The sequence below is a fragment of the Doryrhamphus excisus genome, chromosome 3 (genome assembly GCF_030265055.1).
Source record: "Doryrhamphus excisus isolate RoL2022-K1 chromosome 3, RoL_Dexc_1.0, whole genome shotgun sequence".
Classification (NCBI taxonomy): Eukaryota; Metazoa; Chordata; class Actinopteri; order Syngnathiformes; family Syngnathidae; genus Doryrhamphus; species Doryrhamphus excisus.
The window spans coordinates 22,964,581-22,990,866 of NC_080468.1; the positions used below are offsets into that span (position 1 = coordinate 22,964,581).

The 26,286-nt window shown below is 44.2% G+C and overlaps 4 protein-coding genes across 7 annotated transcripts; 2 read left to right on the plus strand and 2 right to left on the minus strand.

Annotated features, from left to right (window-relative positions):
- The first annotated feature begins 112 nt into the window (after nucleotides 1-112).
- cct7 (chaperonin containing TCP1, subunit 7 (eta)) lies at nucleotides 113-3,504 on the plus strand. 2 transcript variants are annotated; one of them, XM_058067175.1, is made up of 12 exons: nucleotides 113-194; nucleotides 787-870; nucleotides 940-1,009; nucleotides 1,072-1,178; nucleotides 1,256-1,434; nucleotides 1,516-1,687; nucleotides 1,780-1,944; nucleotides 2,027-2,215; nucleotides 2,277-2,374; nucleotides 2,440-2,572; nucleotides 2,640-2,846; nucleotides 2,911-3,504. In XM_058067175.1, exons 1-12 carry the CDS (start codon nucleotides 189-191, stop codon nucleotides 3,139-3,141), a joined length of 1,641 nt encoding a protein of 546 aa, XP_057923158.1. In that variant the 5' UTR covers nucleotides 113-188; the 3' UTR covers nucleotides 3,142-3,504. The 2 variants fall into 2 exon arrangements, with proteins under 2 accessions (XP_057923158.1, XP_057923159.1); XM_058067176.1 differs by lacking the exon at nucleotides 113-194 and adding an exon at nucleotides 270-354.
- Nucleotides 2,940-19,315, minus strand: hspa12b (heat shock protein 12B). Its single transcript, XM_058067174.1, is given in 14 exon segments — nucleotides 2,940-4,886; nucleotides 5,019-5,209; nucleotides 6,015-6,118; nucleotides 6,196-6,454; nucleotides 7,209-7,313; nucleotides 7,742-7,828; nucleotides 9,812-9,989; nucleotides 10,590-10,706; nucleotides 10,794-10,898; nucleotides 11,074-11,260; nucleotides 11,335-11,459; nucleotides 12,602-12,684; nucleotides 12,864-12,921; nucleotides 13,139-19,315. Coding segments are annotated over 13 exon segments (2,049 nt in total). The 5' UTR covers nucleotides 12,904-12,921; nucleotides 13,139-19,315; the 3' UTR covers nucleotides 2,940-4,418.
- Nucleotides 15,904-20,192, plus strand: paip2b (poly(A) binding protein interacting protein 2B). 2 transcript variants are annotated; one of them, XM_058067180.1, is made up of 4 exons: nucleotides 15,904-16,080; nucleotides 19,477-19,643; nucleotides 19,729-19,911; nucleotides 20,006-20,192. In XM_058067180.1, exons 2-4 carry the CDS (start codon nucleotides 19,488-19,490, stop codon nucleotides 20,060-20,062), a joined length of 396 nt encoding a protein of 131 aa, XP_057923163.1. In that variant the 5' UTR covers nucleotides 15,904-16,080; nucleotides 19,477-19,487; the 3' UTR covers nucleotides 20,063-20,192. The 2 variants fall into 2 exon arrangements, with proteins under 2 accessions (XP_057923163.1, XP_057923162.1); XM_058067179.1 differs by lacking the exon at nucleotides 15,904-16,080 and adding an exon at nucleotides 17,655-17,824.
- On the minus strand, nucleotides 19,476-25,704 carry nagk (N-acetylglucosamine kinase). Of its 2 annotated transcripts, XM_058067178.1 has the most exons (11): nucleotides 25,623-25,704; nucleotides 25,183-25,267; nucleotides 25,002-25,100; nucleotides 24,796-24,937; nucleotides 24,526-24,636; nucleotides 23,855-23,967; nucleotides 22,683-22,770; nucleotides 22,514-22,611; nucleotides 22,357-22,435; nucleotides 22,184-22,285; nucleotides 19,476-21,772 (listed from the first exon to the last, which is right to left on the minus strand). In XM_058067178.1, the coding sequence occupies exons 1-11, from the start codon at nucleotides 25,649-25,651 to the stop codon at nucleotides 21,711-21,713; spliced, it is 1,008 nt and encodes a 335-aa protein (XP_057923161.1). In that variant the 5' UTR covers nucleotides 25,652-25,704; the 3' UTR covers nucleotides 19,476-21,710. The 2 variants fall into 2 exon arrangements, with proteins under 2 accessions (XP_057923161.1, XP_057923160.1); XM_058067177.1 differs by having other exon boundaries at nucleotides 19,476-22,285.
- Nucleotides 25,705-26,286: the final 582 nt, after the last annotated feature.

The window sequence follows — 26,286 nt, forward strand, 5'->3', positions numbered from 1 at the left end:
ATATTAAATTTCATTTTTTGTTCATTGTGTTTTCATCCATGTTTAATTAATTTGTAATTGCTCCATTTTTAGCGTTGTCCTTTTCCAGCACATTACCTAATCGCAAGCAGGTTCTTGAACGCAGCACTCAGCCGCAAAGCATTGTGGGATCGAATGCCGGTCCGACGCTTCTCGAAGGAACTGCAAAGATGATGGTGAGTGAAATGCCCCTCACGTCTGCACTCGAAAGCACAATCCACGGTCATCGGCGTGTTTTTTGTGACGGATGGCACTCAAAGTAGCTTGCGATGAAATGACATTGAGTTGTCCGTGCTGGGGTGCAGTTTATTTGGGGACTTTGCTCATTAAAAACATGTAAGATACTGTTAGCATCCACAGGCTAACAACTGCCAATGGGCGTATATAATGCTACCTAGCGTATTAGCCACTGATGATAGTGACTGCGGGATTGAAACAATTCAAGTTATATACGAGTTGCAGTACACTTAAAGTACACGTAAACATGGAATGCTACTAGAGTTTATGTTCTTTTTTTATGGTAATTTTATGAACGATTAGTAGTGCTACATGTAGCCTCTTTGTGTTGATGGAAACAACACCACAATGACAGAGCTAAGTTAGCTGCAGCTAACATCACATAAAAGGCGAATTAAGCGTGTCTTCTAATTCAATATTGTTTTATATATTTGCTGTTTGTGTCTACATTAATGTTAATCTTACCTTTATTGTATGGGCATGCACGATAGATGTAACTGTCCTCTCCATCACTCTCCTGTGTGTCCACAGCCCACACCGGTTATCTTGCTGAAAGAAGGGACAGACACGTCCCAGGGAATCCCTCAGCTCATCAGCAACATCAATGCCTGCCAGGTAGGACAATAATCCATCTCCTTATGTGTGGGAGTAAGCATGGATTAAATGATCTTGTGTATCTGTCAGGTCATCTCTGAGGCGGTCCGGACCACCCTAGGACCTAGAGGGATGGACAAACTGATGGTGGACAACAGAGGTGAGAGAAAATAGTTTGGCGTTTAGCAGAAACCTTATTAAAGGGAGTTAACTACTTTGTAGGTAAGGCCACCATCTCTAACGATGGCGCCACCATCCTGAAGCTGCTGGATGTGGTCCACCCTGCAGCCAAGACCCTAGTGGATATCGCTAGGTCGCAGGACGCTGAGGTATTTATCGGAGTGGATGCTAAGTGGTTGTTCCACATGGATTAACACTCGCATCGTTCTTTGATATGCAAATTCAGGTTGGAGACGGCACCACCTCAGTCACTCTCCTAGCTGCAGAGTTCCTGAAACAGTTGAAACCGTACGTGGAGGAGGGTCTCCACCCTCAGACCATCATCCGAGCGTTCCGCACAGCCACCGGCCTAGCCGTCAACAAGATCAAGGAGATTGCCGTGCCTGTGAAGAAAGACGACAAGCAGTGAGTGCTCATGTTCCTCCATCTCTTTCCAAAGTATTTTTGTATTTTTGTAAGCCGTTGATGGCCACCTTGTCCCCTTAGAGAGCAGAGGCAGCTTTTGGAAAAGTGTGCGGCCACGGCGCTCAACTCCAAGCTGATTGCCGGTCAAAAGGAATTCTTCTCCAAGATGGTGGTGGACGCAGTCATGTCTCTGGATGAACTGCTGTCCCTCAAGATGATCGGCATCAAGAAAGTCCAGGGAGGAGGCCTGGAGGTGACCTTCTCTCTTACTCCCACAAAGCGTGGGAGCGTCTTTCTGAATTTAACCTTGATCCACCATCTTTTTTTTTTTTTTAATTCCCTCAGGATTCCCAATTGATTTCTGGAGTTGCCTTCAAGAAGACATTCTCCTATGCAGGCTTTGAGATGCAGCCCAAGCGTTATGAAAATCCAAAGATTGCCTTGCTTAACGTAGAGCTGGAGCTGAAGGCTGAGAAGGACAACGCTGAGGTTCGGGTAAAATCTGTGGAGGTATGAAGACCCAACTTTGAATGTTCACTTTTTGTCCTTGTGTCTTAACTGTAGTAGTAATCATCATCATCATCATCCGCAGGACTACCAAGCCATTGTAGACGCAGAGTGGAACATCCTTTACGATAAACTGGAGAAGATCTACCAGTCAGGAGCCAAAGTGGTTCTGTCCAAATTGCCCATCGGAGACGTCGCGACTCAGTACTTTGCTGACAGAGACTTGTTCTGTGCCGGAAGGGTCCAGGAGGAGGACCTGAAGAGGACCATGATGGTGAGGCGAAATTGATATAAAGAACGACCTATTGCTCATTTTTGTAATGTGAACTCTCTAGGCCTGCGGGGGCTCCATCCAGACGTCAGTAGGTAATATGACAGATGACGTCCTGGGCCAGTGTGAGCTCTTTGAGGAGGTGCAAGTGGGAGGAGAAAGGTAATGACACACATTTTAAATAGCAACCTGCAGAAGTCAATGATAACTATTTTTGTGTTTTGTAGGTACAACTTCTTCAAGGGATGTCCCAAGGCCAAGACGTGCACCATCATCCTGAGGGGTGGAGCAGAACAGTTCACAGAGGAGACGGAACGATCGCTGCATGATGCCATCATGATCGTGCGCAGAGCCATCAAGGTGAGAACATGAATGACTGAGATCTGTGCCGTGTTGCTGGATGCTGACTGTGCAACTTTTGTTCCAGAATGACTCGGTTGTCGCAGGAGGCGGCGCCGTGGAGATGGAGCTGTCCAAGTACCTGAGGGATTATTCCAGAACCATTCCAGGGAAGCAGCAGCTTTTGATAGGCGCCTACGCCAAGGCCCTGGAGGTCATCCCCCGACAGCTGTGTGACAACGCCGGTTTCGACGCCACCAACATCCTCAACAAGCTGCGCGCTAAACACGCTCAGGTAGGAACACTTTAGGTAGGAACTCCCAAGTGCATTCCGGATTTGACGCTCTGTTCTGTCGCAGGGTGGCATGTGGTACGGCGTGGACATCAACAACGAGGACATCGCAGACAACTTTAACGCCTGCGTGTGGGAGCCGTCAATTGTTCGTATCAACGCTCTGACCGCAGCCTCAGAGGCGGCGTGCCTCATCCTGTCAGTCGACGAGACCATCAAGAACCCGCGCAGCAGTGTCGATGGACCTCCAGGCGGCGCCGGAAGGGGCAGAGGCCGCGGCAGACCCCATGCGCACTAAGACCCAGCTGAAGTCTAAATATTAGACATGTGAGCATTTTGGATTAGAATCACTGAAGTTAGTAGGTACCCACTCATAGCAAACAGCAGGTGTCATCATTTAGGTTTTTTTCACCTGTTAGTTTTTGCTGTAATGGTATATGACTCACTGGGCACCATCGTTGTCGAGTTATCATTAATTCTTTTCCACCTCTGGCCCGGTTCTTCTCCTGCAAGCCTGGAGCTGCTCTCTAACTTCTAATCATTGTGACAAATTCAGAAAGAAATGCACTGAAATGTGAAGTGCGAACACATTCATTAACTGCTCGCATATTTATTGGACCATTCTTAATAAATGCACAGATTCAGAAGTCTGCTTAACCACTGCTTGTGTGTTTTTTGTACATATGGACAGGAATCACACCCATAGCAGCCCCACTCAAAGAAACCCAAAAAGATCTTGGTTAAAATGTTTACTATTATGGAAAATAAAATGTTTTTTGGCTGTATCAGTATATAAATATGATATTTAAGAATATTACCTCAATTTTGATGAGCTTTAGGTCATGACCGAAAGAGTGAGATCGCGGATACAGGCGGCTGAAATGAGTTTCCTCCGTAGGGTAGCTGGACATCCCGGAGCTCAGTCATCCGGGATGGGGCTCAGAGTAGAGCCGCTTCTCCTTCACATCGATAGGAGTCAGTTGAGGTGGCTCGGGCATCTAGTCCGGATGCCTCCCGGACGCCTCACTGGTGAGGTGTTCCGGGCATGCCCAGCCAGGAAAAGGCCCCGGTGCAGACCTAGGACACGCTGGAGGGATTATGTCTCACAGCTGGCCTGGGAACGCCTTGGTGTCCTCCCGGTGGAGCTGGAGGAGGTGGCCGGGGGACCGGAAGTCTGGGTTTCCCTACTAAGACTGCTGCGACCCGGATAAGCGGAGGAAAATGGATGGACCTAAATTTTGTAGGGATGTCCTGTGTCACATGATGTTGATCATACAAGTTGATGGGCTTCAACCAAAATTCAAATAAACATAGGCACATTATTACTGAGGTGCCGGTTTGATATCTCATTTCCTGCTCAAAACTTGAAGATGCATTTTTGTAGTTCATTTTTTCTGCCACTTGGTGGCGCACAGCCATGTGAGACTGCTTGGTAACAGCCTGACTGTGTACTTGGATTATAATGAGGTAACATGGACTCTCATTCTAGGTAGTATTGTGGAGTATTACTCTTCAAAGTTTCATGATTTGATTCGAACACTCACTGTTTGTAAAATGCTGTCAGTTGTTGTACTTTCAGTTAGACAGGAAGTCAATGGAAGCCTTAACAGACCGTTTGGACATGACATCCATAGCTGTAACCTTGATCTCTGTATCTCCAAACTGCATGGTGGCTCTGATCTCCCTCCTCGCTGGGCCTCCTGCTCCCCCTAATGTTCCTGCCGGTGTTGAAGGCTCAGGCAGGTCCAAAGTGATCATCCCGCATTTCCTGACCCCTGGGTCCGATATGTACGTCACATCATCTGTGGTGCTGCAGTAGATGTTGATGATGATCTTTCTTTGGCCGCGGCGAGCCGGCGTGTAGCTTCTTCTCACCACCTCGCCCAAAGCCACTGACTGGTCCACGGACACAAAGCGATCCAGGATGTCCGTGCACCACTCACGATCATCTTTGATGAGGAGCTTCTCCCGTGGGTGGCGTCCCTCCACAAAGCGGTTTAAGACGCCCACACCGTATGTCAGCGGGCATCGACGCACTCGAACCTGCAATACACAACATCGATCATTGTGTATTTCACAATGACATTGGTTTTTTTTTCTCTTTTGATGGTTTTAGGATTATTTTTATGTTCTCCCAAAAGTTCCTCCATACACTCCATACACATGTGACCTCACCACAGTGGGGTCCAACCCAAACAGCACCGCCCCTTTCAGGATGGTCAGACCAACATCATGTGGGATGATGATGCGGCACGTGCGGCCCAGTGCTTTTTGGACTGCTCTCTGCAGCATGGGGGACTCTGCAAAACCACCCACCAGGAACAGGAAACGCACACCCTGTACCTCCGGCTTGGACATCAGCTCGTCTAGAAGACAACAAAGACGAAAATGTGACCATTTACTGTCACTGACAAATTCTTTTGGGGACTGGCAACCAGTCCAGGGTGTACACCGCCACTTGCTCCAAGTCAGCTGGGATAGGTTCCAGCTCTCCTGTGACCCTATTGGCTGGCGACCAGTCCAGGGTGTACCCCGCCTCTCGCCCGAAGACAACTGGGATAGGCTCCAGCACCCCCGCGACCCTCATAAACCCTTCATAAAATGAATGGATGGACATATTTGATTGATTTTGATACATCAATCTGGTTTCTATGGTGGGGGAGGATGATCCAGATTAAAGCCAATATGGAAAATCATATTTAATGTGTTGTGCTAATACTTTAATACTAACTGCTAAAATATTTGTTATGCCAGATTATAGTGCATTTAGATATAGAAAAGCTCCATGCAACAAAGATAGAATGGGACAGAGCCTCACCGATGTTCATTCATTCATTCATTCATTCATTCATTCATTCATTCATTTTCTACCGCTTTTTCCTCATGAGGGTCGCGGGGGTGCTGGAGCCTATCCCAGTTGTCTTCGGGCGAGAGGCGGGGTACACCCTGGACTGGTCGCCAGCCAATCACAGGGCACATATAGACAAACAACCATTCACACTCACATTCATACCTATGGACAATTTGGAGTGGCCAATTAACCTAGCATGTTTTTGGAATGTGGGAGGAAACCGGAGTACCCGGAGAAAACCCACGCATGCACGGGGAGAACATGCAAACTTCACACAGAGATGGCCGAGGGTGGAATCGAACCCCGGTCCTCCTCCTCACCGATGTGTCGGACAATATTAGAGATGGTGGGTTGGAAGAGCTCGTTCATGGCCTCCTGGGTGAGTCGCAGCATCCCCTGGGATGACCACTTGACGATGTTCATGCTAGAACACACAGTTGGAGGAGTTGTAGACGGTCATTTATGCTGAGTTCCATCTCACACACACACACACACACTGACTTGCTCCTCCTCAGCGCAGCCTCCACGCTCTGCCCCCTGTGTCTCTTATAGTAGTCGATGAATGAGAAAGGCAGGGAGATGTTGAGGGCGTTGGCCCTGCCCGGTGCCGCCGTCCGCTACCTGGCTTCAAATGCAATGGTGAGGTCCACCCAGGCGGCTGGCCTCTTATCTTTGAAGCTCTGGATGAAGTCTTCACCAAAGATCTGGCAGAGCATGGCTTCAAAGGCCAGGTCCACACCCACAGCACCATACGGACCACCTGAAGGTACAGTATCAGTATTGGATCCATACAAGTATAATGAGATCATTGTAATAACCATTTTTTTGTTTTTGCTTTTATTGACTTATTTTGCACCAATAAAGTTATTATTTTCTTGAATAAAAGGGAATTATTGTTGATATAGTCACTTTTTTATATTACCATATAAACCATCTCAGTCTGGCCTCTCTGACTTTATCTCCAAGGCCTCTAACATGTAATGTCCCTCTGATGTACTCATTCCTGATCCTATCCATCCTGGTCACTCCCAATGAGAACCTAAACTGCCTAAACTGTTGTGTGTTCCATTCTATTTATAATCATTCATTTTCTACCGCTTATCCTCACGAGGGTCGCGGGGGTGCTGGAGCCTATCCCAGCTGTCTTTGGGACTGGTCGCCAGCCAATCACAGGGCACATATAGACAAACAACCATTCACACTCACATTCATACCTATGGACAATTTGGAGTCACAGATTAACCTAGCATGTTTTTGGAATGTGGGAGGAGTACCCGGAAAAAACCCACGCATGCACATGGAGAACATGCAAACTCCACACAGAGATGGCCGAGGGTGGAATTGAACCCTGGTCTCCTAGCTGTGAGGTCTGCGCGCTAACCACTCGACCGCCGTGCCGCCCTCTGTTTATAATCATGATCCAATATTGACTTGATATCGGCTCGATATCAAACTTAGCAGTACTGCCCACCCCTATTGGAGGGCCCCCACTAAACAGTTTTATGAAACAGTACCTGAGGCCTTGTAGAGTTCTTTAAGAGTCCCCTGAGGCTGCTCGATTTGATGGACTGTCAAATCGACTGTTCCTCCGCCGCAGTCTGCTACAATGTACTTGTCACCTGGCGAAACAAAGTATGAATGTACACTTTGGCAACTTTGGAATTCACTGTACAAGCGACTGCAGGCATTGCAGATTACTTGACTTTGTTTATGATAAGAGCAGTGATAAGGGTCTGGTTTGGGTTCAGGTAACCCGAGTGCAGCAGAAAAGGAAAGCACTGCAAGTGTGTGTGTGTGTGCAGTCAGGAAAAGGAATTGTGCTGGTCGGCAGGGGCATGTGGCTTTGATTGTTGTCATAACTCAATAGGCGTTTAAACGCAGCAAAGTAGACGAGTCTCCACTTTACCATACTTTTTTTTTTTTAACTCCGAGAGCAGCACTCGTGCAGCAATGAGAGGAAATGGATGGTGTGTCAGACCGGCCAATCAGTGTTAAAGGTGAAAGTCATCAGTAAAGCACACAGAAAGGAGGACAATCCAAACCTTACCAGTCTGCAGCTCGGACCAGAGCTCTCCGGTTCCACTCTCCACCATGAAGGTCCTGCTGTGTCTGGATCGCCTCAACTGCTCCCTCGCTGCCACAACACAAAATGGATGTGACTCGTTAAGGCATTTGTTAATCATGACGGAAAAGAACACCAATGCATATCTTTTCAGTTATATGAGGCTTGCAAAAATTACATGAAAATATTGTCGGTGTCAAAGTTGAGGCCAGTGCACAACAGGGAGCGTGCACCAGTGCTGAGATGTCACGGCTTCCAGATGATAAATAGTCGATGAAGTGACAGGAAAACGTATGATTACAATAATAAATATCAATTTGGTCTCTTGATGAATTGCTGTGGCAGAGGGGGGGTGTGTCCTTTTGAATGTGTGTGTGTCCTGTCAGGTTTCACGATCTGGACTGTTTGCTTAAGTTCCACAGGCCTGCAGAGTTAAAGTTATAAAAAGGGATGTGTGTGCAATTTTTCCGTGTTGTACTCTAGCTAGCTGAATACGCAAAAATGAAGTGTTGCAAATGATGCTGAACAACAAAAAACACCACATCTTGATAAATGCACAAGTGTGTGAAGCTGGAATGAAGGGCATGTCTGGAAACCATTTACATAAAAAACAGTTTACGTGTACAAATGACTCCCCCAGTGCTATCTTTTGAGGCTATAACTGTGTTTGTGTGTGTAGTGTGTGTTAGTAATATAGGGAGTGAGAGTGAAGACTTGAAATACAAATGGAGGCCAAGCCAGGAGGGGGTGAGATCATAGTATGGCTGCACCTTGTTCCAATTACAATATCCTGTGTTTAGTGTACGGCTTGGTGTGTGTGTGTGTGTGTGTGTGTTTGAATGTTCCTTGGGTGACTTGTAAGTGGAGCTGTGCAGACGTGGGGGTTTGTGGGGGTAGGTGAAATATTCTTTTGCTGAATAATGCCTTTTGCCTCCTTTTCTGCTTGAAATCACCCTCGCCTGGTCCATGTTTCCAACTACGGCACTATTTTAGGACCACTGTTGTTTTTCCTCATAAATCAATAAGTTCAATCCTGGCATCAGAAACGGTTTAATTCATGATGTGGACGACACAGCTTGACACACTTTAGCTGTTTAAATATTCACAAAAAACGTCTTGTCGATTCAAGGACTCATTTAGTAGGGGTGTCAAATTAGTGCATTAATTGCAATTAATTAAAGTCATTCATTTTCTACTGCTTTTCCTCACAAGGGTCGCGGAGGGGTGCTGGAGCCTATCCCAGCTGTCTTGGGGCAAGAGGCGGGGTACACCCTGGACTGGTGGCCAGCCAATCACAGGGCACATATAGACAAACAACCATTCACACTCACATTCATATCTATGGACAATTTGGAGTCTCCAATTAACCTAGCATGTTTTTGGAATGTGGGAGGAAACCGGAGTACCCGGAGAAAACCCACGCATGCACGGGGAGAACATGCAAACTCCACACAGAGATGGTCGAGGGTGGAATTGAACCCTGGTCTTCTAGCTGTGAGGCCTGCGCGCTAACCTAATTAAAGTCATATTTACTAAAATTATTTTGTATGCATGAAACAGAGCATGGGCGGCACGGCGGTCGAGTGGTTAGCGCGCAGACCTCACAGCTAGGAGACCAGGGTTCAATTCCACCCTCGACCATCTCTGTGTGGAGTTTGCATGTTCTCCCCGTGCATGCGTGGGTTTTCTCCGGGTACTCCGGTTTCCTCCCACATTCCAAAAACATGCTAGGTTAATTGGCGACTCCAAATTGTCCATAGGTATGAATGTGAGTGTGAATGGTTGTTTGTCTATATGTGCCCTGTGATTGGCTGGCGACCAGTCCAGGGTGTACCCCGCCTCTGGGATGGGCTCCAGAAAAAAAAGCGGTAGAAAATGAATGAATGAATGAATGAAACAGAACATGCTGAAACAGAGGTGTTGCAAACTGCATCCATAACCATGACACTACAACCACCACGTTTGACTGTACACAAAACACAGTTATCTTACTACTGTAGTCATTTAGTTGGCAGCTATTTGGATAATCACAGTCGTGAATCTACTCCACACTACCTTGTCTGAAGCTGGAGTCAAAGGGTCGTGATCCATTCACATCCACCCCATTTGTGATTGGCTGCAGGCTGAGGTCAATCACCTGGTGGAGGCGCAGCTTGCGACAGTAAATGGAGGCGGCCTCTGGTTCCAGAGCAATGAGGAGCTGCTCGGGACAGTCAGGAGACACCAGACCAGCCTGGGAATACCGATTGGATGAAAAACAGTGTAGACATTAATATGATGAGGTAATGGGAGGTCAACAAGGGGGCATTTCTGGGTGAACGAAACACACAAACTCACACACACACACACACACTGAAGGACAGCTGTGCAACATAAACATGAATGATGAATGATAAACAAAACGTGAAAGGTGCAAGAGGAGGAGGAGAACCTGACATGAGGGATAACAGACACACCAGAGGAAGAATGGATGGAATTGGAAGTAAAGTGGGGGAGTGGATACTGTATGTACTGCAATATAGGGCGGGGTCTGCTCACAACTTCCTGTGTTTGTATGCCGGTCTCACTCATTGTTCACTTCTGATGACATCATGACCAGCAGGAAGCACACACACACACACACACATATGTCAGCTCAGTCCGTGATTCCATGTGAGTCGGATAAGCATGAGTGCTGCTTGTAAGATGCTGCACGAGGAAGCAAGCAAGCAGGAACAAAACACACAATGACTCTAAATTTTGGTAGCGGGAGATGTTCCTAATATTTTGCCATGAAATAAAATCATTAAATACAAACTAAGCATGTAATCATTAACAAACACTGTGTTGCTACCAAGTATGCAGCCTCTCTCATAAACTGCTTAGCAGGCTGTCTCCACACGGCGGGCACAGTGATCACCCATCGGATCTCCTCCCCCTCCATCACGCATGAGGACTGCTCCTTCACCTCCTACAACAACAGCATACAAACAAACAAAAAATCCCTTTTGGTTGACAGTGAAGCTTAAATTAAATTGAATATTCAGTGAGTGAGCACCTTCAGTGCATGCTCCCTGAAGAAGCGCAGGGCATGAGCGAACACCTCGATAGCTCGGACCTTCCGACCGTTGACGGCCTCCAGCTCAGTTTCCATAGTGAGATCCTGCAGGAAACACAGGCCTTTATAATCCACACCTGTGGAAAAAGCTTTGTGTGTACTAATGTTGGAATCAGGCACTAACATTAACACGAAAAGAGGACATGACTTTGGTCATCCTACCTGTGATTCTGGGGTGGCGTTATGCTTAAATGAGGATTTAAAAAAAAAGAAAGCTTACACAAGTACTGTGGATCTTCATCTTGAATTTATCAAAGTAGAGCCAATGCCATGCCTCGTCTGGATCCAAGTCATGGTAAAAGTCTCGCGCAGCAAACCCGAAACTGTGGAAGCGCAAATCGGGAGTCAGCAGCAGGCACGTGGGGCTCTTCTGATTGGCTACACCGGGGTCCCCGCCCTCCCATCGCCTGCACACAACAGGAACAAAAAACAACTATTAGTGATGGAAATCAGTGGAATAGAAATTAAGGAGAGTTCTTACTTCATCATGTGGATGGCTTCAGAGTCTTGTGTGAAGCTGAAAGCGTAGCCACTCGAAGTTGTCCCGAAGTCTATCGCCACTACGACCAGGAAGGGACATGTCATCCTGGGTCTGACCTCCACCCTCTACAGAAGCAAACAATACCAGAAATAACTGATGAAGTCTTTCTTTTGGCAATTAAAGTTGATGTTGAATACTTATATGAACATTTGTTGCAAGTGAGGAGTATTGTGTTTAAACCACAACATGCATTCACATTTTATTATGTTTCAAGACACTTTTCCTTAGCTCTCATGCTAACTAACCTTCACAACTGTTTGGAAAATAGCATTACTTTGACCTGCTACTGTTGACCTAACAAAAGGGTTGTCCCAATTCGATATTTATACTGGTTTGATATCATCAAAAATCTCAGATATTGGCCCTTCGATACAAGCTGTCAATTCAAGACACCACCATACCACCCATGTGTATCATCACCGTACATTTGTTCACTTCCTGCTTTCCATAATACAGTTTAAGGTTGTTGTTTTTTTATAATGTACCTCGTACGAGGTGATATGAGCATCCAATGACATAATGTGTACCATAGTAAGTGTCAATATAGTGATATATATAGCACATCATGACTGGTTCAAGACTCTTCATCCTTGTATTTAGCAAACATCAACTGCTTGTATTGTTTCTTGAATTGGCTCATCGTTGTGCATTGTTTGAGTTCCTTACTCAATCCATTCCATAGTTTGATTCCACATACTGAAATGCTATGGCTAGCATAACGTAGTCCTAGCATCTAAGTGTTTCAAATTTAGTTCTTCCCTGAGATCATATTTCAGTATCCAAGTATTGGATGACATTTTTAGGTAATTGGTTGTTTTTAGCCTTAAAACAACATCAAATGATGGCACTGTTGGCTCACTTTTCCCCTTCTCCCTCTGCAACCAAAGGGCTGTGCATGCATTGATTAATGACTAGCTTTTATTCACCAATAGGAAGGTGGTGTTTCATTGCCTGTTTACTTTCCTTCAGAAAGCGGCTACAAATGATAAATAACATCACAATTACAAAATCACGGTGAACATCATTGACTTTGGGCACCCCTGGATTAACAGGATGCGCTATGTCGGGCTTCACTCTAACACGTTATTACATACCACTAATAACACCGTGAGGTGGATGTGGCTTTAAAATTGCCTGTTCAATAGTGCTATAAGTAGCAGAGGAAAGGGTGTGTAGGAATGTAAGTGAGTGTATGTGCGTGTTTTACCGGCGAGGGTGATGGTGTGAGGGGCATGATGCTGCAGTCATTCCTCGATGTGGCAGGAGAGGATGGCACCGATAAGCTGGTACCTACTGATCAGAGAGGTCATGATGAGAAGGAGAAACTATTATGTGCGGAGTTCCAAAGAAAAACATAGAAAAATATGTGGAAAGGAGGAGTGGGGCTTCAATGTTCACCAGTAAATAAAAGCATAAATTGAGCAGGTTACCATAGTGATAACATAGCGATACATATAAATGAGTCCTACTTGATTCTGGAGGGCTGCTGCAGTCCAGTGCATCAGCCATCTTTACAGGAGCCAGGGTCTATAAAAAAAGATTAGTGATGAATCAAAAATGTTATTCTGAGTTCTACAAAAGTTTACACCTATAATAAACATTTTATGTCAGGTTTACTTTGAAGGTCACTTGCAACCAGGATGACTTTTGCATGATACACGTGCACTCATCTACTTCCATCCAAGAGTACTGAACTTTATAATACATGTCAATATGTGGAATAATATATGGAATCCCAACTCACCCTTCGGAGTGCTGCTGCAACACAAATCTTTGTCCCCCTTCTTCTCCTCTCCTCCTGGCTGGATGGAAGAACGCTGCAAAATGACAAATTGTGACCAGCTCCAATGTTGATCAAAGACGTTTCCTCCTCCTATAAAGAGCCCCAGTTTGCATTGAGCCTCAAACTGGAAGCCTTGCTACACCGCTGGAAGGGAAAAGTGGCAACGTTAACAAGAGAGGGAGGACTCTGACAGCACACGGGAGGGGGAGTTACCTATTGTGTGTGTGTGTGTGATGGAGATCGAGTTAGGGGGGGTGTACCTTTCTGACCTCCGACTTGGCATTACCTGCCCTTCCTCTAATTACATGTTCCTCTCTGCCAGCTTCTTTCATCTTCTTCAAAAGCCACCTCTCGCGTCCAAATTTAAGTGGCTTTTTTTTAATGGACATGCACCACACAGTTGTGTAATTTACCTCGCTTGTACTTGCAGGGCTCTGGGCTGCATTACACACACACACACACACACAGTAATTGAATTTTGAAATCAGAATGTGTCTGGAAGCCATTACCTGGCATGCATCCCCTCATTGCTCCAAATCCAAGAGGCCCCTGGCATCATGTCGCTTTTCTTACTTTTAGTTGTTTTTCCTGCATCTTCAATGGGCCATTATTCTTCTGAGTCCATGCACACATGCCTTTGAAAACATTTGGGGAGGTGGGGGGTGTCATTTTTTCAAAAATTTTGGGGAGCAGTGCAGCTGTGTGTGTTGTAGCTGCGACACCAAACTATAAAACAGATGGCGAATGATTCAAATCTGCGTCTCTCCTTCGAGGTCGACGCAGGAAGCCAAACATGGGAAGTGATGAGAGTCAGGTGACAGGAAGGAACCCTGGCCCTGCAATCCTCTCATGAATTCCAACATTATCTTTGGGACCCTGGAAGTCTTCGAGCAAACTGAGGCACACCCATAACACACACACACATTGAGATTACTTTATACTGAGCAACATCTGTACACACACTCAAACTACTCACCTGTTCTAGCAACTAATCAACTTTAATTCTTGAAAAACATTTATTTTTATATAGTTGTGAAAGGGTGCTAACTTTTGACTGTAGGGATGCTTGACCCTTAGCAGCAACAAATACAATCAAGTGTTTGTTAAAAGATGCAATAAGTCTCTTTCTGGCTCATTTTTGGCTCATTCATCTTTGCAGAATTATTGTAATTTAGCTACAATTTTGGAGTTTTTTCCGAGGTTCACGAGGTGCCTTTTTAAGGTCACGCCACAGCATCTCAATAGGATTCAGGTCAAGACTTTGCTCGGCCACTGTAAAGTCTTCATTTTGTTTTTCTTCAGCCAATCAGAGGTGGATTTGTTGGTGTGTTTTGGATCATTGTCCTGCTGCAGAACCCAAGTTGTCACCAACAGATGGCTGCATATTCACCTACAGGATTTTTTTTTTTGTAAACAGCAGACTTCATGGTTCCATTTATCACTTTTCCAGGTCCTGAAGCAGCAAAACAGCACCAGATCATCACACTACCACCACCATATTTTACTGTTGGTATGATGTTATTTTAGGGAAATGCTGTGTTACTTTTACGGCAGATGTAATCGCAATCACACACCTTCCAAAAAGTTCTACTTTTGTCTCGAGTATTTTGTAGTATGTTTCCTGGCAAAATAGAGACAAGCTTTAATTTTATTTTTGTTAAGCCGTGATTTTCTTCTTGGAATTTCTGCCATGCAGCCCATTTTGCCGAGTGAACAATGACCTTAACTGAAGCATGTCAGGCCTGCAGTTCATTGGACGCTGTTGTGGGGTCTTTTGTGACCTCTCTACCTCTTTCTTTTCCATCCATCCATTTTCTATACTGCTTATCCTCACTAAGGTCGCGGGCCTGCTGGGACCTATCCCAGCTGCCTTTTCCTCTATATGGAGACAGCAGTTATTATACATGATTACAAATAATAAGGATGTCATATTTACATTAAAGACATTACACAGGCTGTAGACATTGTGTATACTGTAATAAATGTTTCTGCTGATGGCAGACAGGTCTTGGAAGACTAAGCTGAGAAGAATCATACACAGATATATTGATAATACATTTAATGATAAATTTCAATGACAAATCTAAAATTATGTTACAGTGCATGTACTTCATACACAAATAAATGGTAAAGAACAAATGTTTTAGTCAATACAATATTTACATTAGTGTGACAAGCAGTATTTGAAAACAATTTGAAGACTATTTTAACCAAAGTTAATTATTCCATTTTTCTTTTGTATAACTGGTATGGTATAGTCGCCCTCCACTGCAGATAGACGGTACTGCATGCTCTCATTAAAGGCAGATGTTTCCCCTGTACTGTATGTATTTATCTGTATGTTTTTATCTGTCTGTACTCACAAGCTGATCTCTGTGCTGGATTTGCTTCGTTACCTCCAAAGAGTTATTAAAAAACAAATATGGAACTTTTAAATTAAGATACCGCATTTAACTATGCATTACGATGTAAATGTAAGGCATCTCAAAAGTTACCATCTGTATACTAAAGTGGGTCAAGAAAACATTATCTTAGTAAAATATTAACTAGCCACATTGACTAAAAGGGGGACAATAAGAACATGCGGTATATTTTGTTTGTTTACCGACTTGCAGTACGTGTAGCATTACTAGCCAATCGTACCGCGCCAACGATGTGATTGACGTGGTCTTCAACCAATAGTCGAAGGTTCCAGCTGGACAAACGCGGCATAGCACAACGCTATTTTATCCTTCAACGTTGCGGTGGTTTTGTCCGTTTTAGCGCCAACAAACTGTCAATGAAAGCAAGTTCTGGCAAAAAAAAAATAAAGATCGGGAATTTCACACAGCGTTGACATTCAGGACCAGCGAAGATCGTGTTCTCCAACTGACTCGCTTCTTGTTTACAGCTGAAGTAGTTTGGTGAGTGTGTTTTGACTGCATGTTAAGAGTCAGCTTTGAGACTAAAAGAAAATGGTGACGCAAACTGACACTTCTGCAACATGTGGTACCTTCAAGTGTTTTTTTCTCTTGTCAAGTCACTGCAATTTGGCGATCTTGCTCAGCATCACATTATTTGACATGACATTAGAGTCAACTGTAATGTATTGTCGCAGCTGGCTAGCGGGGAGTTGACACAAATGCCCATGGTTCGTGAAGCCACGCAAGCATTTGTTTTTGGTGTGAGTAATGCTGCGTTCCAAGTGCCTGGGGATTTTGACTTGCCATGACGTTACACTGTAGTAGTTGACAGTAGTAGTCAACCAGTAAATGAAAGGGTGATTTCTAAGAGAACACTTATCGTAACGTCACATACATTAAAATGTTCAATATAAGGGCATATACAGCACAAGGTTAGACGTGCGTCACATAACAATGCCGGTTAGCTAATAAGAGAAACGTGAGGATCACTGACTCGCAAAACACATCAATGTTAAGGCCTGTGTAACTTTTGGTCATTTAATTTTCTTTTCATTAATGTGGAAATAAACAAAAACGACTGGTTCATTTCAATTGCATTGTGAAATACAAATTGTTCTTCTTTATGCGTCAAAAAGCAACAAATACACCCCAAATAAGCTGTTGGTTTTTTATGTATATTTCAAATAAGAAAAAATAAACAGTCAATCGAAATGAAAACAACTGACCATAAACAGATGTTTTATTTTTTATATTCGGACGGCGGAAGTTATGATTTAAATGTAAGACCGCGGACTGGCCTGGGGGGGGTGCTGTATCTCGAATCGGAAAAAGCAGATACTGTAATCATGGTGAGAGATTTCTGCAGCTGTAAAGTCTCGTTATGCTTTCTCTTAAATCATTTCTGAGTATATGGCTTCAAATACGTTTTCGCCTCACAGCAATACGAGTGTGCTGTAATATTGTGATGACGTGCTTTTATTTTGAAGACTGGACTTTTACCGGATACAGAAAGTGTTGCCCAAGGTCGCAGTACGTCTGTTTTTTCCTTCCCCTTTTCCTTCTTTATTGACTTTTTTTGTTATGTGAAGTATATGACACAAATGAAACTGTATTTTGGATATAGTACTTGCTTTTTAACACTGAAAAAGAACGATTTGTATTTCATGACAATTTTCTGTATTCCAAAAAAATTTGCTTAAAATTCCCATTCATGATAATTTAATTGCCAAACGTTACACTGACCTTGCAACGTCCCAAACGCGAAAAGCAAAAGTTCCAAAATGAAATTAAAACACAACATAAGGAAAATGGAGGGCGATATGATTGTTCACATACCCCTTAAGTCCAGTTATTTTCAGCATGTTTTTTTTACCTGTTTTGTAATGCTGACACCAGGGCATGATTCTAATGTATAATTAATTATATGTGTTTGGAATTAATTAATATTAATGAACACATAATAATAACTGCCATCAAACCTGTCCAGGACGACACCAATGACGCAAAACAACCACAATTGCCAAACAGAATGCACATTTACGTAGTGCTTAAACGTAACTCGGGTCACGTGACCGGGCTAGTTCTGTACGGGTTAGCAAGGTGGCTAACAAGATTTAGCTCCCTGGCGCACCATTGCATTGCTGCACTGAATCCCCAACGGCAGCAAGACACACTTCGCTTGGCGAGAGAACAAAGTTTTTTGTCACGTTACGCTGTCAACAGGACACAGAGAGCACCATGCCAGGTAACGCGGAAGCCATAGAATAGCCGAGTTGTGAGTTTCGTGTTATATTGTCGTAAGGCTGGCTTGTTTTGTTGACCTGTCTGGGTGATGCTGCCATGCTGTTAGCATCGTGCTAACACACACTCGGATTTGTTCGCCACACACATCGCCGTGGTGTTGTGTTTGACTGATTTCAGCCACAATGTAGTCTTCGTGGTGCACAGTTTGTGCTTGAACAGCCTCGAATACACGCGAGCTACAGCGACTCGCTAAGGATCCGTCCAACCCTTTGTTGTTGATGGGGTCGCTGTCGTCTTAAGGCCTGCTCATTGACAGCACCGCGCGACGTATTTTTTTTTTACCAGCTAGCCTCCTGTTAGCATCACCTCGGCTTAGACCGTGCAATCCCTTTACCAACTTTTCCAGGTGGGCCCGGGCGGACACCTGCTTTTAGCCTGCTAGCATCCGGGTGAGAGCCACGGCAACGTTACATAACCTGTTACGAAGCCGTGGATGCAATGCAATGCAATGCGAGGCCAAAAGGCGTCTGTTACGCACCTCTTGTAACCTGGGTCTCGATTGTATTTCGCATGGTGTGGCGAGCTTTCCAAATGTTGTCTTAGTTTAAGCAGCTTTTTTTTTCATGCGAGCACACAACGTCCACTCCCATGGCTAAGCACGGTAATCAAAGCTTGCCGAGCACCCACCCCATGGCTTTCATCCAGGGAGGCTTTATGTCCTCTACTAACCTACTAAGATAAATAACGCTTGTTTGAGGACCTTCTCGATGTCCCTCCTTTTTAAATGGCATCAGCCACAACATGCATATTACAAAATGTAATTCACAATAACATGCAATCACATTTCTAAGTATTGACAATTTTGTAAAGAACTTGACTTAAGCTGCATTGCGAAAAAGTGAACTATAGGCATAATGGACTACACTTTACTACCCTTCACTTCACTTTACTACCCGCTAGCTTGCAGGAGTGATCACATCAATTGATTTGTCTTTATTATTACGAGCATGAATAAACAATGTTGTGAATATTCTATTTATTTCTATTAAAATGATGGCCGAAAGACCATTGCAAGTGTATTTTAAGTAGAACAAGACTACGAGGAGTGTAATAATAATTATTAAAAGGCTGTGATTTCTTTAGGACTAACGCACAAAAATGATACAAATGAATCGTGATTTAAATTATAAGAGATTTTTTTTTTAAAGAGGACCTATTATGCTAATTTCCAATGCTTTTTATTGTGATGTGGACTTCTATAGCGCAGCTACACGCAATAACCCGCACAAAAAGCGTTCTAGATCTTCCAGATTTTGCACCTCTTCCTGCAATATTTCCATGGACTTTCTGCTTACGACCCAAACGGAGGCAATGGAAGTCCGGATTGCATTGACGTCAGTCGAACTATAGGTGTTAGAAAACCCGAGCATGCAAAGCCATGTAAAACGTTTTAGGGCTCACTTCGAAATGAGCAAACCTCTATATCTGATGCTTTGCTGTAACATGAGAATACAATATTGTAACAATATTTATAGGTCAGAAAGGTGGTTAAAGCATAACGGGTCCCCTACGTTGTTACATATGCCAAATGAATGAAACGATGTTCGTTAAAAGAACTTTCATGCTGACCTTGACCGCGTCTTGCTCATGCAGAACCGGCTGAGATGAGTGGTCCTGAGGTGGCCAAGACACCAGGAGGTGGCGCTCCAGGGAAAGAGGGCAAGGAGCCAGTGGCTAATGGGCATGCGGGCGATGCCAACGACGCCAACCCCTTTGCCGAATACATGTGGATGGAGAACGAGGAGGAGTATAACAGACAGGTTTGTGCTAGCATGCGCGGCGCAATGAATACACACCTGTCTGCCTTTGATGTGCTTCATCGTCGTGTCGTCTCCTCTTCTTCAGGTGGAGGAGGAGCTGTTGGAGCAGGAGTTCCTGGAGCGCTGCTTCCAGGAAATGCTGGAAGAGGAGGACCAGCACTGGTTCATCCCGTCGCGTGACCTCAACAACCAGGGGGTGGAGCAACTGCAGCAGCAGCTCAACGGCCTGTCTGTCAGCGAACACAACAGCAACCTGGAGGAAGTGGCGGTGAGTTTAAGGGGAAGGGGGGGGGAAACATGCATGTAGTACACCTGGAGTCCATCCCAGAAAAGAATGTTTTTCCTTTTGTGTGTTCCTGCAGAGGAAGAGCGTTTTGAATCCTGAAGCGAAGGAGTTTGTCCCGGGGAAGAAATACTAGGAGTCCCCCTCACCCCCATGGCGCCTACACACACACACACACACACACACACACAACCAGTCCTCACCTTTTCTCAGAGACTCTGGCGGCCACGAGTGCACACACTGATACACACACACACACACACACTTGCAGTACCATTGTGTGGGCAGGCCCAGTTGGGGGGTGGGGGGATTTGTTTTTCTGTTTTTTTTTCTTTTTATTTCCTGTTTGTTTCTTGTAAACTGAGGGACATTTGGGAACGGGGTGGGGGAGGGGTCTAACACCAGTCCGGTCCTACAGTGAGCGCTAAGCGCATCATTTCAGGCCACATGTCAAAGCTGCACAGAGCATGCAGACGCCCAGCAACCATCCCCCCCAGGAACCAAGGCAGCTACCATGGAGTGATACCACACTTAAGCAAATGCACCCCCCCAAAAAAAGTAATACATTTGAGAATCGATGCATGCATTTTGTGCTCCATAAAATTGGGGAAAAAAAATAATCCGTTAAATGAAACTAGAAGGCTTTCCATACCAACAAGGTTCCAGAGTGACTTCTACTTCCGGGGGAAGTGGTGGATGTCATGCTGCTCTGTGTAGCTCTCACAGTCCGATCCGTTCAAACCCGTGATATCATCACAGGTACTCTGCATCCGCAGGATGTAGGATGTCCGTATACTGCAATAGCTCAATTCCAAACCAAATAGTTCACGCTTCTCTCGACAGATCAACTCAAAAGATTGCCAATTACATGGAAATCCAGCGTTTGGTGTGGAACACAGCCATTGCCAAATTGTCCAGCATCGCAACGAGCATCCGTTATCAGGTTTTGAAATACAGTAGCCTCTCCTCTTGTTTTCTTTGTGTTTGCTTCATGTTCCGAGGATGGAGGCATTCTGTGTCTACTGGGTTCAGCGGCCTGTAAATGTAGAGAGATGTGTATGGGGGGGGCCATATTGATGCATGGCTAGTGTCCGCCTGGTTTAAGAGCATTACACAGCGGACTGATGGTCTATGTGTATGAGGAAGTTCTCTGGAGCCACTGTCATTTTCTGTTTCGCTTGGGTTGTAAGAAAAAGTTGGCTAAGTGAACATACATGTGAGAAAGTCCAATCCGTTAACTTTTACTTATGGAATATCACATTTGAGCACTTTAGGAGAAAAGTAAAATCTAATCTTAATTTGCGTGTGTCTCAAAGCAAAACTTACTTGTGTGGCCCACCCCCCCAGTGAAACTAATGGATTGTCCGCCAGGTGGATGTGCAACGTCAAATCAGTTTTGGTGATTGTTTTGAGTTAAATGGCAGAAGCAGTAAGAAAGTGATCCAGAAGACACAGAGTATGCATTATCAACAAAAGTCATGAAAAAAGATGAATAAAGATGCTAAAGACAAATGTTGTGGCGTTTTTTACCCAAGTACTTTGCATTTGAAGTATGTATTTAGTATGGAAAAATATATTCTTTCAAAGTGTACAATTTTCAGAACACTCAAAAGATCACATTATCCAGAATCGGTCATTTTTAACCTGCACGACAACCAGTACAGTACAGTAGAACCTCACTATTCACAGAGCTTACAACCAAGATCATACCTGATGATTCTCCCGTTTTTCCTGGGAAACTCCCATATTTAGCTCTCCTTTCTTGGCATCCTCCCATTTCGGTATTAACTTCCAAGAAAATAAAATCCTCTCTGGTGCTGCTGTCGTCCGCTCTGCCTCAGCAACACTGTAAACATCAGCATAATACAACTCAGCATAAAGGAAGGACCGTGCTAGTAAAACATGGCTGGTTGCACAGTGCAACCTGCACCTCATCACTGCAGGTACCACGTGGGTGATGCTCAAGTCTTGCAAGTATGCCTTGCCTCGAGAATTTTCCATATATTCAAATGGGAATGTTGACAACTACAATGCGTAATGGGCATCTCATACTTATGACATTTAAAATTCAAATAGGCAAAGATCTTCATTGACAAAAACCATAATCAAAACCTGCAGGTAAACAAGCTGTGGTTTTAACTGGTGATTCCCAAATCCTTCTGCTTGCTACTGAAGGAGTGATGGTAGAAGACGGCAGCGTTGGCTGCGTAATCCATTTTTAAGACGTCACCCAAACTCTGAGCTCCAAGACATGCACCCCCGAGAGCTGAAGACTGTTGCAACATCATGAGGCTGTAGCCACGGAAACGGCCCTTGAATTCATCTGATGATGCCACCTTGTCCAAGACCTCGATGAAACCTGTTTAGACACACAAATGAAGGTGAAGTTTCAGTTGACTGAAAGTGATGGGATGGATTTTGGACACTGACCTGGTTTTAAAAGCTCCCAGCTCTTCCACACTGAGCCAACGCACAGAATGGGTACGCCGAGGTCACCGGTTAGTAGAGGCTGCCGTGGCAACATGAAGATTTTCATCAAGGAAATCATTCATTGTGAACACAACGTGTGTGTGTGTGTGTACTTCACCTCCTGTGCAGCAGGTAAGACCGCCTGCACGTGTTTGGCGAGCATTCTCCCAGCTTGGGTGAAGACATGTCGACAGAGAGCATCCCCGGCTTCTGCACCTTTTAACGCACACACAACAAATTGTATTTACAGTTTTGAATCCATCTTCACGGATGCAGCTCTGATTTACCTTCAGCTAGCTTCTTGCAGAAACCAGCAAAATGGGGCTTCTGGAAGTTCGTGTAGAGATACGGCAGCATGGCCATTAGATTAGACACCTGGGGAAAAAAAAAATCACACTTTTAAATTATTTTTTTTTATACAATGAAACACGTGGACAAGTGGTTAGAGCACAGGGCACACAGCTAGGAAACCTGGGTTCTATTCTCCACTCCGGTTTTCTCCGGGTTCCTCCCACATTCCAAAAACATTACAAACATTACACGTTAATTGACTCCAAATTGTCCATAGGTATGAATGTGAGTGTGAATGGTTGTTTGTCTATATGTGCCCTGTGATTGGCTGGCCACCAGTCCAGGGTGTACCCCGCCTCTCGCCAAACACAGCTGGGATAGGCTCCAGCATACCCTCGATCATAGTGAGGATAAGCTGTATAGAAAATGAATAAATGAAACACCTTTATAATGACGACAACCTCGGACTGGACATAAACAGCTGTCAACAAAACTGAAACCAAAATTAACTATTTCATGCACATTTACATTTGACTTTGGCAAGAACCATAAGAATGATGCGGTATGATAAAATAATTTTGGAATTTTGGACAGGTTTCCTCCATTTGTTTCCTCCAGTTTCATATACAGTGGAACCTCTGCCCAACCAAAACTAAAAAAAACAAGGCTATTTTTTTCCATTGGAAATAATGTAATTACACTTAATCAACAAAAACAAAACAAAAAACTTTTATATAGAGAATAATTATAGTTTTACATGCAGAAAACAATGAGAAATACTTATACATGACAAATGCAATGAATAAATTAATCAACCAGAATTATTATTTTTTAATATATATTTTTTTAAAGCCTCAAATCAAGGTCACTCAGCTATGAGACGTCATTGCACCATGTTGGTGTTATTTTGCACTGTGTAGTTAATACTACAACACCTTGACTTCATGAAATACCCTTTCGGATCTCAAATCTCATTCCGACACAAGTCGTTGGCCATGTAGGTCGACATCAACCTTAGTGGCCATTTTCTAAGAAGAACACAGTGTACTTGGGACTTGACTAGTTGCTCGACATGGACGCTTTGTCAACACAAGCGACACCAACTAAAGGAAGTACCACTGTACTTGGCTGTTTTTACTTGATGCGATGGCCGGTGTGGCTATCTCACCTGGAAATACTCCTGCATGGCTTTTTTCACGTATGTAACGTCATGAGGCGGAACGGCCAGCTTGTCTTGGGCATCAAACACCGTCTTTACAGCCAAATGAGAAATCCAGAATGCTGAAAAAAAACAGATATGTTGCTAATTAGAACAAGTCATGTCGCTATAACAGTCACTTAGTTTTAGTTTATGTCTTTAATTTAAATGTAATATAATATAAAAAGCGGGGCAGCACGGCGGTCTAGTGGTTAGCGCGCAGACCTCACAGCTAGGAGACCAAGGTTCAATTTGCATGTTCTCCCCGTGCATGCGTGGGTTTTCTCCGGGTACTCCGGTTTCCTCCCACATTCCGAAAACATGCTAGGTTAATTGGTAACTCCAAATTGTCCATAGGTATGAATGTGAGTGTGAATGGTTGTTTGTCTATATGTGCCCTGTGATTGGCTGGCGACCAGTCCAGGGTGTACCCCGCCTCACGCCCGAAGACAGCTGGGATAGGCTCCAGCACCCCCCTGCGACCCTCGTGAGGAAAAGCGGTAGAAAATGAATTAATAATATAAAAAGCCTTTTTATGAGTATGCATCTTGAAGTAGCAAATAGCAGTCTACTGTATTATGACATGCAACACCATAATATATAACATTTATTTCTATTATTTCCATGTTTGTCCTTCTCACCAGATCCTTCATCCCCCATCATGTGACCCCAGCCACCACAGCCAACCTGGGATCCGTCCGGATTAATCAACTTGCAGTTGGAGCCAGTACCCGATATCAAGACCATGCCTCCTGGTGACGTAAGACAAACTTTTTACGACATCTGAGACAGTAAAAGCTGTAATCAGCCAACTGCTAGGGCAAAGTATCAAACCTGGTTCCGTATTTGATAAACATACAAAGACCCGAAAAGAGTCTTTCAACATTGCAACCAGTAAGGTGTCTGCTTACCGCGATCAGTAGCAGTTGCCATGGCACCAATAGCATCATTTGCGATGAGATAATGTTGGCTTAGGCTTGGGAAGCGGTCTTTCATGTGAGCGATGAGTTTATCGATGGCATCCTTCTGGTCTCCCCCGCTCAGAGACATGCCCTGCATACACAAACACACACGTATTACATTGTTGTTGTTGTTGTTGTTGTTATTTGTGACTGACCAGTGAGCGCAGTGGCGTGTTTGGATCCAGCCCTGCCTCCATCTTGGCTCTCTGGATCATTTCATTGATGGTTTGGATACAAGTGTCCACCCCGACCAACTACACAGGCACACAAAAAGTAAAGTGACTTATTGTGGCTTTTAAAGTGTAATAAATTCATACAGGATAAAATGGAGGTCACCCAGTGGTTGGTGGAGGGTCCCTCTGTCTCTGCCAAGATGGTCCCATCTCCTGCCACCAACACTGCCTTGGAGTGGGTACCGCCACTACACAGACATATCAATTCATTTAATCTGTATTGAGGATTTTTGTCTTTAATGTGAATGCAGTTGTACACTGTATATGAACTGGCATCATATACAACATATTTATTCAAGTAAAAATGACATATAGCAAAGCAGTAGTTAATTAGAATAATTTATCCTGTTCTATAGTTTCGTTTCGTAGATAGCTTAGTAGGACAAATGAAGCTTCAACAAGTTTTGACGGAGACTGTCATTAAACTTCATTTTCATTGTACGTTGTTAGGAATTTCACTCCGCTACACGTCAGCACAAACACGTATTTATCCATGTCGTCAAACTGCGGATAGATATATTTTAACATTTAATTCATTCTCACCCTTCTACGCCGCCGAACACTGACGCCATGTTTCACTTCCCGATTGGCTTCACGTGACTGTGATGATAAGCGCGGAACTGTGTTTTGGACTGTGCAGTGCTAAAAACAACCGTTAGATGGCGGCATTGTGTCTCTCGCTGTATACACAATACACTTGGGCTGAGGGACACTGCATTTTGGTATAGACCCAATACCAAGTAAATCCTGGGCCAGCATTGCTGATACTGATATTGGATCTTATTTAGTTTTTCAAAATCATTGAATGATTTTATGATTTTGCCGTTAATTTGATGAATCAGAATAAAACCAACACTTTAGGCAAGCAAAAACATATGTTTAACAAATTTATTAGTGAATATTTTAACAATATCCATTCATTTATTTTCTACCGCTTATCCTCACAAGGGTTGCGGGGATGCTGGAGCCTATCACAGCTGAGAGGTGGGGTACACCCTGGACTGGTCGCCAGCCAATCACAGGGCATTTTAACAATATCATATAATAAAACAATATCAACACAACAATACAGTTGCTCTTTTGCCACATTAATTAATTTTTTACCGCTTATCCTCACAAGGGTCGCAGGGGTGCTGGAGCCTATCACAGCTGTCTTCGGGCAAGAGGCGGGGTACACCCTGGACTGGTCGCCAGCCAATCACAGGGC

Coding starts and splice junctions, on each gene's coding strand:
- cct7 (XM_058067175.1), top strand. Junction 1,179..1,255: donor CTAGGTCGCAGGACGCTGAG/GTATTTATCGGA, acceptor ATGCAAATTCAG/GTTGGAGACGGCACCACCTC. Junction 2,375..2,439: donor GTGCAAGTGGGAGGAGAAAG/GTAATGACACAC, acceptor TGTGTTTTGTAG/GTACAACTTCTTCAAGGGAT.
- paip2b (XM_058067179.1), top strand. Junction 19,644..19,728: donor AGGAGGAGTATAACAGACAG/GTTTGTGCTAGC, acceptor CCTCTTCTTCAG/GTGGAGGAGGAGCTGTTGGA. Junction 19,912..20,005: donor GCAACCTGGAGGAAGTGGCG/GTGAGTTTAAGG, acceptor GTGTTCCTGCAG/AGGAAGAGCGTTTTGAATCC.
- nagk (XM_058067177.1), bottom strand. CDS start 25,651: ATGGCGTCAGTGTTCGGCGGCGTAGAAGG. Junction 25,268..25,622: donor GTGTTCGGCGGCGTAGAAGG/GTGAGAATGAAT, acceptor ATGTCTGTGTAG/TGGCGGTACCCACTCCAAGG. Junction 24,637..24,795: donor GGCAACTGCTACTGATCGCG/GTAAGCAGACAC, acceptor TTACGTCACCAG/GAGGCATGGTCTTGATATCG.